The sequence below is a fragment of the Erythrolamprus reginae genome, chromosome 1 (assembly GCF_031021105.1).
Source record: "Erythrolamprus reginae isolate rEryReg1 chromosome 1, rEryReg1.hap1, whole genome shotgun sequence".
Lineage (NCBI taxonomy): Eukaryota > Metazoa > Chordata > Lepidosauria > Squamata > Dipsadidae > Erythrolamprus > Erythrolamprus reginae.
The window spans coordinates 327,112,226-327,123,924 of NC_091950.1; the positions used below are offsets into that span (position 1 = coordinate 327,112,226).

General features: G+C 39.9%; 1 protein-coding gene across 2 annotated transcripts in view; it reads left to right on the forward strand.

Annotated features, from left to right (window-relative positions):
• The window catches only part of IGF2R (insulin like growth factor 2 receptor), a 126,876-nt gene extending 123,592 nt beyond the window's left edge, over positions 1–3,284 (forward strand). The window contains exon 48 of one of the 2 annotated variants that reach the window (XM_070733800.1): positions 1,190–3,284. In XM_070733800.1, coding sequence (XP_070589901.1) covers positions 1,190–1,225 — 36 coding nt within the window. In that variant the 3' untranslated portion in view covers positions 1,226–3,284. The remainder of the gene's footprint in view (positions 1–1,189) is intronic. The other variant, XM_070733799.1, reaches the window with a different exon arrangement.
• The last annotated feature ends 8,415 nt before the right edge of the window (positions 3,285–11,699 follow it).

Genomic DNA, 11,699 nt, shown 5'->3' on the forward strand with positions numbered 1-11,699 from the left:
TAGATTAAGGTATGGACTTTGACTTGGCCATTTCAATACATTAACTTTCTTTTGATTTAATCATTCTTTGGTTTTATGGCTTGTGTGTTTTCAACTGTTGGTGTGCTGCATAATCCGCTTTCTCTTAACTTTCAGTCCTGGCATTTTCCTCTAGAGTTGGCCATATAATAATTCAGAATTCATAGTTCCAACAATAATGGCAAATCATTCTAGTCAAAAAGCAGCAGAGCACACCCAAACCATAATATTGCCATCACCGTGTTTCACAGATGAGATAAGTTATTGTGCTGGAATGCAGTGTTTGCCTTTCACCAATATAATGTTTTTTATTCAAGGCAAAAAACCCAAAACCAAAATAACACCACCTGTTTTGATCTCATCCATCCACAGAACGTTCTTCCAATAGCTTTCTGTCATATTCTGTCATACTCAGGTCTTCTGCAAACTGTAGATGGACAGCAATATTCTTTTTGGATAGAAGTGATTTTCTCCTTGCAATCCTGCCGTGCATACTATTATTCTTCATTCTTCTCTTGATTTATTTATTTATTAGATTTGTATGCCGCCCCTCTCCGTAGACTCGGGGCGGCTCACAACAACAATAGAAAACAGTTCATAACAAATCTAATAATTTTCATGATGGTTTCATGAATGATGCCATTTATCAATACAAAAGAGGCCCTCAATTTCTAAAACATTACCTTGGGGTTCTTTGAAAGCTTCCAGTATATTATATATACATTGCTCTTAGTGTGACCGTAGTGGATCAAACACTCCTGGGGGAGGTTATGTGAAGAGTTGAGTTTCCTCCATTTGTACACAATCTACTTGATCGGAGTCCAAACCCTTTGGAAGTAGATTTGTAACCTCTTCTAGTATGTTGAGAATCAGCTGTTTTTCAGGGGATTTCAGAAGCCTCTTTTGTTCTAGCTATTACATATTTCTATGTACCTGTATTGTAAAGATTGGACTTCGATAGTGTATACGCAGAATTCCGTTCTTTAAGGAAGGACTTCCCACATTCACATCTAATTACAATCGCTCTAATTTCCCCTTTAAATGAACTTATATTCCTAGAGCTTCACATACTTTTTTTAACAGAAATATGAAGGTTTGGATAATTTTCCTCAATAAATACATGAACAAGTATAGTGAAACTCATTTGTTTAATTGAGCTTTCTTTATCTAGTTTCAGGACTTGTATGAAGAATACATCACGCCTTAGGCCATATTTTTGCAAAACTATTGGAACATTCAAAGGGGTTCACAGATTTTTGAGCACCACTGAAGTGATCCATAAAGCACAGTGTTCTTTGCTCAGTGATCCATATAACCTGAGCAGATGCTTTTCAAGATCTCAGGAAAAGTTTTTCCCATTGTTTGTTCCTGATTCTATCTAGTAAAAGAATTGAATCTGCAAAACACTTACTTTGCTGAATATAGTTCTCCAAAATCAGATGTACCTTGATTTTCAGTAAACTAAATGATCATGTTTTTAACACTATTCACTTGGACTTAACAGATAAATACTGAAGAAGTAAATGAGAATGAAACAGAATGGCTCATGGAAGAAGTAGCTACACCAAATCACAATTCAGGAAACGAAGCGTACATAAATGGCCACATAGCACGAAAGGCAGCCATGTCGGATACGCTCATGTCCCTTCCGGTGGATGACATGGACAGTGAGGATGAAGTATTGACAATACCAGAGGTGAAGATTCATTCAGCAAGAGATGTTGATTCAAGAGGCATCAGCAGCACTAGAAGACCTTATCAAAGCAAAGCTCCCAAGCCTTCAGCCAGTGGAAAAACTGCTCTGCCTAACGGAAGGAAGAATAGCAAAACCAGCCCCACTTTTGGTCAAGAAGAAATGCAGAACTCCATGAACATTGCATCGTACCATGATGATAGCGACGAGGACTTGTTGAACATTTAACCTGCAGCTGTGCCTAATGAAAATTCCATTATGTGTATATGTATATTAAATATATTAAGGTGGGACAGCAAAACACTTCCAACCAAAAACGAAGACTTGAGTTGCAGATGCCTTTAGCGAGGGATTGTTTCAAGGGAAAGGGAAGGAAGGGTCAGTCCTGGTTGTTTACAGTGTTTGGTGACGGCAGAGTTTCTAGCATTCAGTGAATGAAATAAGAGCTAGAACACTCACACATATCCCTTGGGAAGGTTTTAGAAACTCTTTATCATATTTTACGATGATGGGCTCAAATCTAAATGAAGTCCTTTCCGCTTCATTGTGAGACTTGCATTTTAACACTCTTTCTATTTATTGCTACTCAGGTTCACTGGAAAAAAAGTGTGTTCTTCCTGCAGGCAGGGTATTTTCTTCTGTAGATTCACCCATCTCGTTAGGTTGGGTTTCTTTGGTGTACATCTCGGAGCTGGTCTGTATCTTGAATTTGCCTGTATATTTGATTTCTGTAATCTTATTCAATTAAAATGATTTGATTTGTTTTGAAAAACGTTTTAGCTGGAAGATATAAATCCTATAGCTTTAGCCTTGAGCAGTGGCTGTCCTTTGCATGTAAAAGTCTGTTTTCTGGTACCAGTCATATAATGTCGTTCATCAGTGTTTACAAGACTGTTGGTACAACAACCCAGTGCTATCCTTCAGCATTAGCTGGGCAAAAAAATAATAGAGTATGCCCTTTCCCAAAGACCTTTTCAAGTTAGATACTAATAATGCTTGTAGCTTTTTCTTTCCAACTGTTGTTGTGATGAAAAAACACACCTGTGTACCTTTTTCCGAATGCTGTCTCTCATCAAAAACTTAAAACAATATTTTTCCTCTTCTTGCGAAGTTGCCAACTAATTCCAGATCAAACTAGAGTATCAGTTTTATTGCCCTACAATTTTTTATCGCTGCTTTAAAGCCAAAGGCTTGCAGAACATGGGCACACTAAGATTTTGGTACTAAGTGCATTTCCTTTGGAAAGGTAAAACCCTTTGGATATCATCACCAAACTCCTTCATCTTTGTTACATGCTGCAACAATTAACCTTAAGGGAAAGATGGGACAAGTTATTCTTGCAGTATTTAGCATCTTAGTGCTTTTTAAGAGATTCATGGCCAACATGTGAGTTTCCAAGAACTATGCACCAGTATTTAGGCCGGCCAGAGGTTCTTCCTTCATTCCTCCTTTCTATCTTGTCCTGTTCACGTTGGAGTACTTAAGATTGGCTTCCACTTGGTACCTGGATTTGATGTAACAAAGTGTTTAAAGAATTTCAATAAATAAAAATTAAATTATGTTTCTGTAGGAATCTGTGTGGTACATTTTTTTCATGCCTTTGAATGTTTATTATGTTGGGTTTTCAAACAAGCAAGGTCCAAACCTTTCCAAAGTCCTTAAAGCAGAATGCAAATAACTTAACAAGATAGTGATGAACTACAATGATGTTAAAATGGATGAAAGAGGAATGGTATGAAACGGTTCATTTCAAATACCAATATGGCAGATTTGTTGGGAGGAGCATAAAATATTAGTAAGTAAATAAAATGTTGACTTCTTCAGTTACATGAAGGGCACTAAGGTAGAACTTAGAAAATAGTCTTGCAAAGGCAAAACTACAATTATAAGGGGCTGCTGAAACTAGTACAGAATTGGAAACTTGGAAGTCTGCATACTGTCGTACAATACTCAGTATACTTTACATTTAAAACTGAAAAGATGCCTCTAAATAGAAGTACTGTTATCATAGATACAATACAGAGATGGTTAAAACAGCATGTTTCTGGCATGCATGGCAGTAATAGCAATAGCATCTACACTTATATATTGCTTCAGAATGCTTTACAGCCTTCTCTAAGTGGTTTACAGAGTCAGTATATTGCCCTCCAAATATGGGTCCTCATTTTTCCCACCTCAGAAGGATGGAAGGCTGGGCCTGATGAGATTTGAACTGCAAATTGCAGGCAATAGGCAGGCAGAAGTAGCCTGCAGTACTGCATTTTAACCACCGCGCCACCATGTAAACTCCAAAAATATTTATTACCACACTGTGGGCGTGGGTTATTTTGTGGGTGTGGCTTGCTGGCCATGTGACAGAGGGTGGCTTAAAGGTCATATGACTGCTTAAAGTTGGCCAACTTGACATTACTCATGTCAACGGGTTAGGGCTAGGGTGCCTGGACTCTCCTCACCTCAAAGAGATACAATTTCCCTATCTATTTACTATTATTACTGAACATCCAAAATATACTATTTAATTCTATGTATATATGGAAGTTTGACTCATCCTTCAATCCTTCCGAGGTGGGTAAAATGAGGACCCGGATTATGGGGGCAATAGGCTGTCTCTGTTAAGAAGTGCTATTGCTTACATGTTGTAAGCCGCCCTGAGTCTAAGGAGAAGGGCGGCATAAAAATTGAATGAATGAATGAATAAATAAATAAATAAATATGCCATATGTATACTTACATATTACACACAGGCACACAAAAATATACATTATCTCCTATTTAAATTGTATGTATATGTACACACAGAGAGAGAAAGAGAGAAAGCTCTTCTAAAATTATACACATTCAACCTCATTTACTGTGATAGGAAAAACATACCCAGAGCCCAGAAAGGAAAAAAAGAAAAAAGAAAATCAAAATTTTTCTACCACTTCTGCGTATCTGACCAAATTTTTTTTACCGGTTCTGCATACCCAACTGTACCCGTAGGAGCCCATCACTGATAGAGATACTAATAACACTCTAAATATCTCTCTGTACTCAATGATCTAGAACGCTTGCTTGTCTGAAGTGGTGAGTACAGTACATAAATACTGACCCTTGCTTGCAAAAATTATTGTTGCAACAGTAGACAAAGAGAGAAGAATAGCTCTCAGTGAGGGAGGTGGAGTTTCTTATGGCCTTGTGAGAACAGTCAGAAGAGGTCTATAGGGGCAAATCTGCTCGGACTTGAGCAATAGTCAGCTCACATAATGTGAGTTTCTTACTCCCACCCCCACCTCACAATCACCATACGATCTCAAGTAAAACAACAAATGGAAAACGCAATACAAGCAGTTCTCCCAGCCAAAGAAAATCTAAAACAGCCAGCTTTGTCTCAATACCTCTTACAAAATTAGGAGAGTGTACAATCTTTCTTAAACCCTTAAGTACGTTTCTACTTTAAAAGAGGTGCTTGAAAAACCAAGCAGATCTGTAGCAAATATCAGTAGCTTATATACCTGACACTTGTGCCGGTACCCCCATTACGTTCCTCGGCATTATGTCCAGGAGAGTCTGTTCTAAAAGAAAACATCTTTCAAGTTCAATCAAACTACTCGAACTTGCAAGATGTTTTCTTTTAGAACAGGCTGCCCTGGACACAATGCCAAGTAACGTGACAGAAGTACCGGCACAAGTGTCAGGTAGGTTGCACATCTAGCGATGGGGCGCAATTTGGGGGTGACAGGTCAGGCGGGGTGGGCTGTGGGATGTGCGTCGGAGAGTTGAAGGGCATGAAATGTTTACTTCTTCATGGGGGGGAGGCATAACAGAAAATAATTGAGAAGAAGTGCATTAGGAGATGAAGAGGAAAAACAAGGGACTTACTCCAGTAGTGATTTCTGAATTAGTTTACTAGCAGTTCGTGTGTGTGCTCCCGACGCTTCTGCACATGTGCAGATGTGTTCCAGGTGGGTGGGTGGAGCCTCCCACAGCCGCGACTGATTCTAAGAACCGTTCCAAACTGGAAGCAAACCACCACTGCCTTACTCTTTTTAATGAGGCCCCACTCATTGCTTTCAGTTTATTGTAACTGCACAGAGGGAGAATACATTGTTCTGCTCATTGGGCAAGGAAGAAGAAGCAACGTACAGTACTTGGTCAGATAATGATGTCCCATAGCAACAGCACTCTTCCCTTGGCACCCAGAGCCAGCTTTGTCTTATCTAATCATAGCAGACAAAATGTCCATAAGTCTTCTCAAAACTCTTACTTCCCCTCCTACTTTATCAAACTGTATAACCTGTTGCTATAATTGTGCTTCTTTGCATCTTTTTAGCAAGCTGAAGCTATTTTCACTTAGTTCAAGCTACCTCTTCGATCAGTTTTTTTCTCCTTGAGAGGAAGCCTGAGAATTGTGACTTTTCAATATCTCAGTTCTAATGCATCCTCCTTCAGCAGAGATGGACAATGCCTTATGGGCTGTGACGACTTCTTGATGTCGGAAATAGGTTAAAACACAGAGATGGAGCAATGACCAAGAAATTGGGGGAACCATATCAGGTACAGAGCAAGGCTGTATATTTTTCTTCGTGCTTTTGAGCAAAATATTGGGGGTGGGGGTGGGGGTTCTTCTTTAAAAAAAAAAACAACTTAAAAACCTGGTAAGTCTACTTTAAAGCTTATGCTATTTTTTAAAGTCTCTTTCTCTAATCTATGTCAGCAATTATTATTTTTTTTGCAATCATGATAAAGAAAAGTCTCACCCTTGGGCCTATGTTGTATAATATTTCCATCCTGGTTGTCTACATATGAAGTACTCTGCACAATGTTTGTGCAGGGATTTCATTGCAAATGACTTTTTCCTGTATTAAAAAGCCGCTCCGAGTTTTCGGAGAGGGGTGGCATACAAATCTAATAAATTAAATTAAATTAAATTAAAAAGTCTTCTTCATTAGTCTGATATTCTGACCCTGGCTCATAAAATTCAGTGTCACAACAATACTCTAGCCAGAGAACAATAGTTCTCAGTGATGGAGGCAAAGTCTCTACTTGCCTTCTGAGGACAGTAAAAGAAGACATCTACAAGACCAAATTTGCTGAGTAGTGTTTAGCTTATGCAATAGGAGCTTCTTCCTCTCTCAGTCCCCATCTGATCTCATATAAAACAACAACACAACTTGCAATTGTAAAACATAAACACAGGCAGTTTTCCCGGCCAACGAAAACCAAGAATAGTCAGCACTGGCTCTTCAGCTTCCCCACTTAAGAAAATAGGAGAGCACATAATCTATCCTAAATCAGTGAATAAATTTCCACTTAAAAAGTGATACCTGAAAAAGAAGGTAGCCTGGCCCTATAGAGGTGTTGTGGTTAGCTCTGGCCCAGCTCCTGCCCCAAGGACTCTGGATGTGGGGGAGACATCCACATGCTGTAGGCCTGTTTTGCCCCCGGTGGAATCTGCTGATGAAGGCTCCTCTGACCAAGAAGACATGAGTGACAGGAAGGAGGAGAGTGTGGCAGACAGCTCAGAAGGAGATCAATTATCTAGCTCCTCCTTGGATTCGGAACAAGAGTTAATGATACAGCCATGCATGCGGAGAGTGATGCATAGGCAACAACAACTGAGAGATTATTATCAAAGAAAATGTGGCCACCTGTGGTTGGGTGGGGCTGTGGTAATTAGTGAGGCTGCTATAAATAGCAGCCTGTGGGTTTGGCCATTGTGGAGGATTATCTGATTGTTGTGTTTCGTGACTGCTTTACTGACTTTGACCTTTTGTGTGCTGATTTTTCCCCGCTTTGAAACTAAACCAGAGCAAAGTGTGTTTCACTTTGTGAAAGAAGAAGGACTGTGAATTACCTCACAGCTGCAAGCTAAGTATCACAGAACTGATAAGGGACTTGTACAAATTACCAGTTTGTTTGGAGACGAGTGCTCTTTGCTATACCAAAAGAGGGCTTGGTTTAAGTGAATTTTCATGATAAAGAACATTGTTTTGAATTTTCAAACGTGTGTGTGTCTGAAATTTGTACCTGTGAATTTTTGGGAGGAGTCTACCAGAGAGCCCGACAGAACAAGAGGTAAGTGTCAATTTTCAACAGGGATTATTTGGGGGCCTATGTTATGAGACACATACTATATTTCCCCATTTCTTTTCCACGTTCCTTTGCAAAAACCCTTGAAAGAATTCCCATTTGAAAAATAGCTCTTGATTCATCCCTATGCGTTCACACAATGATTGACCTTCTGGGTGCTTCCTCACTGGAGGTTTTTAAGTAGAGATTGCAGAGTCACTTGTCTGAAATGGTGTAGGACAGTGATGGCAAACCTATGGCCCGTGTGCCATAGGTGGCATGTGGAGTCACATTTGCCGGCACGTGAGCCATTACTCTAGCTCAACTCCGGTGCGCACCTATGGTGGAAATGTGAAAAATCACAGACTTACTGGGGAAAAAATTGGAACCTGGCTTGACGAAATTCTCAATCTTAAATTAGACAAAACACCAGAATGCTTCCTTTTAGGTATTTTAAGGCAGAATTTTTTTTTTTTTTAAAAAATCATATTTACTTAGTCATTCATATTACTACAGCGGCCAGGTTAGCATTTGCACAATGGTGGAAAAACGAAGACACACCCCAAGATGGGTTAATACTAGAAAAAATTAGAAATTGTGCAGAAATGGCCAAACTAACTCTGGAACTTAGAAATAACGATGAATCTTTATTTTATAACTGCTGGGACCCTTTTTACCACTGGTTTGAAATAAAGAATAATCCGCCCAACAACTGTTAAAAACACGCCATATTCAAAAATTCTCTACATACAAAGATAATTATCTGGTGTTTAAATTATCTCAATGGATGAATGAAATAAGATATATGTAAAAATTAAGCTTATCTATTTAAAACCTCCTTGCTTTGTTATACTCAACTCTTCCTTTTATTTACTTATAATTTAGATTATTAGATCTAATGTAACGGCTACAGAGAATATTTAAAGCTCACACTATCAATACAGATCTGCTGTCCACCCGTCCATCCTTTATTGTTTGTTGTTATTGTACATTGTTTATCATATGATTCATTGTATAATTCTTGTTTTTTTCTTTGTGTTTCTTTTCTCTGGGAGGGCATTGTAGGTTTCCAGAGGGCCTCAGGCAGGGGGCGGCTGGAGAAAGGCCACTGCAAAGGTGGGGGAGGTCTTTTTTGCCCTCCCCACAGGTTGAATTATGAGTGTGGGCACTCACGTGTGCATGATAGCATGTGTGCATGCGCTTTCAGCACCCAAGGGAAAAAAGGTTCGCCATCAGTGGTACTGGATCTTCTTGTTTGAGCAGGGGCCTGGATTAGAAGACCTCAGAGGTCCCTTCAACCTAGATTCTGATATTTGATTTAATGCTGAAAGTAGAAATAGTAAGCTGTCATCATCTGGGAAGTGACAGATCAGTGTTATTAGTATGTTGGACATTTCTGAGGTTGCCGGGCCATAAGATAAAAGATCAGCTACTGTAGAACATCCCTGTACCCATATTTCTGAGGTAACTTTTTATTATTATTATTATTATTATTATTATTATTATTATTATTATTATTAATTAAATTTGTATGCCACCCCTCTCCGTAGACTCGGGGCGGCTCACAACAATAGTGGCAAAACAATGCAATACAAATCTAATAATTTAAACTAAAAACCCATAATTTAAAAACATATACACAACACACCATACATAAACAATATAGGCCTGGGGAAGTTATTTCAATTTCTCCATGCTTGACGGCACAGGTGGGTTTAAAGGAGTTTACGAAAGGCAAGGAGAGTGGGGGCAATTCTAATCTCAGGGGGGAGCTGGTTCCAGAGGGTCGGGACTGCCCTGGGACCCGCCAGATGACATTGTTTAGTCGATGGGACCCGAAGAAGGCCAACTCTGTGGGACCTAATCGGTTGCTGGGATTTGTGCGGCAGAAGGCGGTCCCGGAGATATTCTGGTCCGATGCCATAAAGGACTTTATAGGTCAAAACCAACATTTTGAATTGTGACCGGAAATTGATCAGCAACCAGTGCAGACTGTGGAGTGTTGGTGTAACATGGGCATATTTGGAAAAGCCCATGATTGCTCTCGCAGCTGCATTCTGCACAATCTGAAGTTTCCGAACACTTTTCAAAGGTAGCCCCATGTAGAGAGCATTACAGTAGTCGAATCTCGAGGTGATGAGGGCATGAGTGACTGTGAGTAGTGAGTCCCGATCCAGATAGGGCCGCAACTGGTGCACCAGGCGAACCTGGGCAAACGCCCCCCTCGCCACAGCTGAAAGATGGTTCTCTAATGTGAGCTGTGGATCGAGGAGGACACCCAAGTTGCATACCCTCTCTGAGGGTGTCAATAATTTCCCCCCCCCAGGGTTATGGATGGACAGATGGAGTTGTCCTTGGGAGGCAGAACCCACAGCCACTCCGTCTTATCCGGGTTGACAACTTTGTTGTCATTGTGGTTATTTATTTATTTATTTTATTTATTTAGTATTAGAGTTGAAAGGGACCTTGCAGGTCATCAAGTTCAATCCCCTGCTCAAGCAGGAAACCCTATACCACCCCAGCCAGATGGCAGTCCAATTTTCTTTTGAATGTGTCAAGTGATGGGGCATTCACAACCTCTGCTGGCAGTCTGTTCCACTGGTTGATCGCTCTTACTGTCAGAAAGTTCTTCCTTATTTCCAGGTTGAATCTCTCATTGGTCAGTTTCCATCCGTTGCTCCTGGTCTGGCCCTCTGGTGCCCTGGAAAATAGTGTGACCCCCTCCTCTCTGTGGCAACCCCTCAAGTATCTGTATACTGCTGTCATGTCCTCTCTGGCCCTCCTTTTTGCTAAACTATCCATGCCCAGTTCCAGCAACCTCTCTTCATATGTCTTGGTTTCAAGTCCCTTTATCATTTTAGTTGCTCTTTTCTGTACTTTCTCTAGAGTTTCAATGTCCTTTTTGCAGTGGGGTGACCAAAATTGAATGCAGTACTCTAGGTGCGATCTGACTAGGGCATTATAGAGTGATATACAGTAGTGAATTCCTACATTATACAATAGTGAATTCCTACATTGGCTTAGACCACTAAGGCTCCATATAATTGTTACACTCTATGGGTCTATTCTGAGTTATATCATCATAAGGATGGTTGGGTGATGCTATAAATTATGATTTTGTGCAATAATGATTCCTTACTCGCATAATTTTATGGGAGATCAGGATGATGTCAATGTCCACATATAACCTTCTCATATCTTACTGTTGTTTCTTCCATCTTTTTTTTATTTTTACTGAAAAGAAGGGAAAAATTGAAGAAAGATTAGAGGCAGTAACATTAAGAAAGTCGTACATTCACTCAAAATATAAAATTAGCAAATAATGTATAGGTTTAAATATATGGAAGCAATAGGCACAAGTATTGGAAACAGAGCTAATACATAGTCCTCAGAAGTGTAGACTACAAGAAGTGTAGAGGTGTAATTTAAAATTGTGTCTAGATGGCAAAAGGAACAATGATAAATGAAAGACTCAAATTGCTTGTGAATCCAATGGCTAAATCAGCCGATCTGCTATTTACTGGTCTTCCGCTTATATTTATGTTGTACCCAGCGGTGGGCTACTAGCCGGAACGCTAAATTGTGCTTGCCGCGGCAGCTCATATGTGCTTGCGGGGCCAGTGAGATTTTGTCACACTGTATATTGACAGCCCCTCAGAGACATTTAGTAATGAAAGAGTTAACTGTGTGTGCCTTATTGGATCCTCCTCTTATGATAAACAAATAAAAGATTGTCTCGAGGGACGACATAACATATACGTCTTACATCATGGAGGTTAGGAAGAGAAGAGGGAAGAAGTGAAGAAGAAGGAGGAAGTGAAGTGAGATGGGCAGGATATTGCATCATAAGAGGAGGATCCAATAAAGCACACACAGTTAACTCTTTCATTACTAAATGTCTCTGAGGGGCTGTCAATATACAGCGTGACAGATTTTG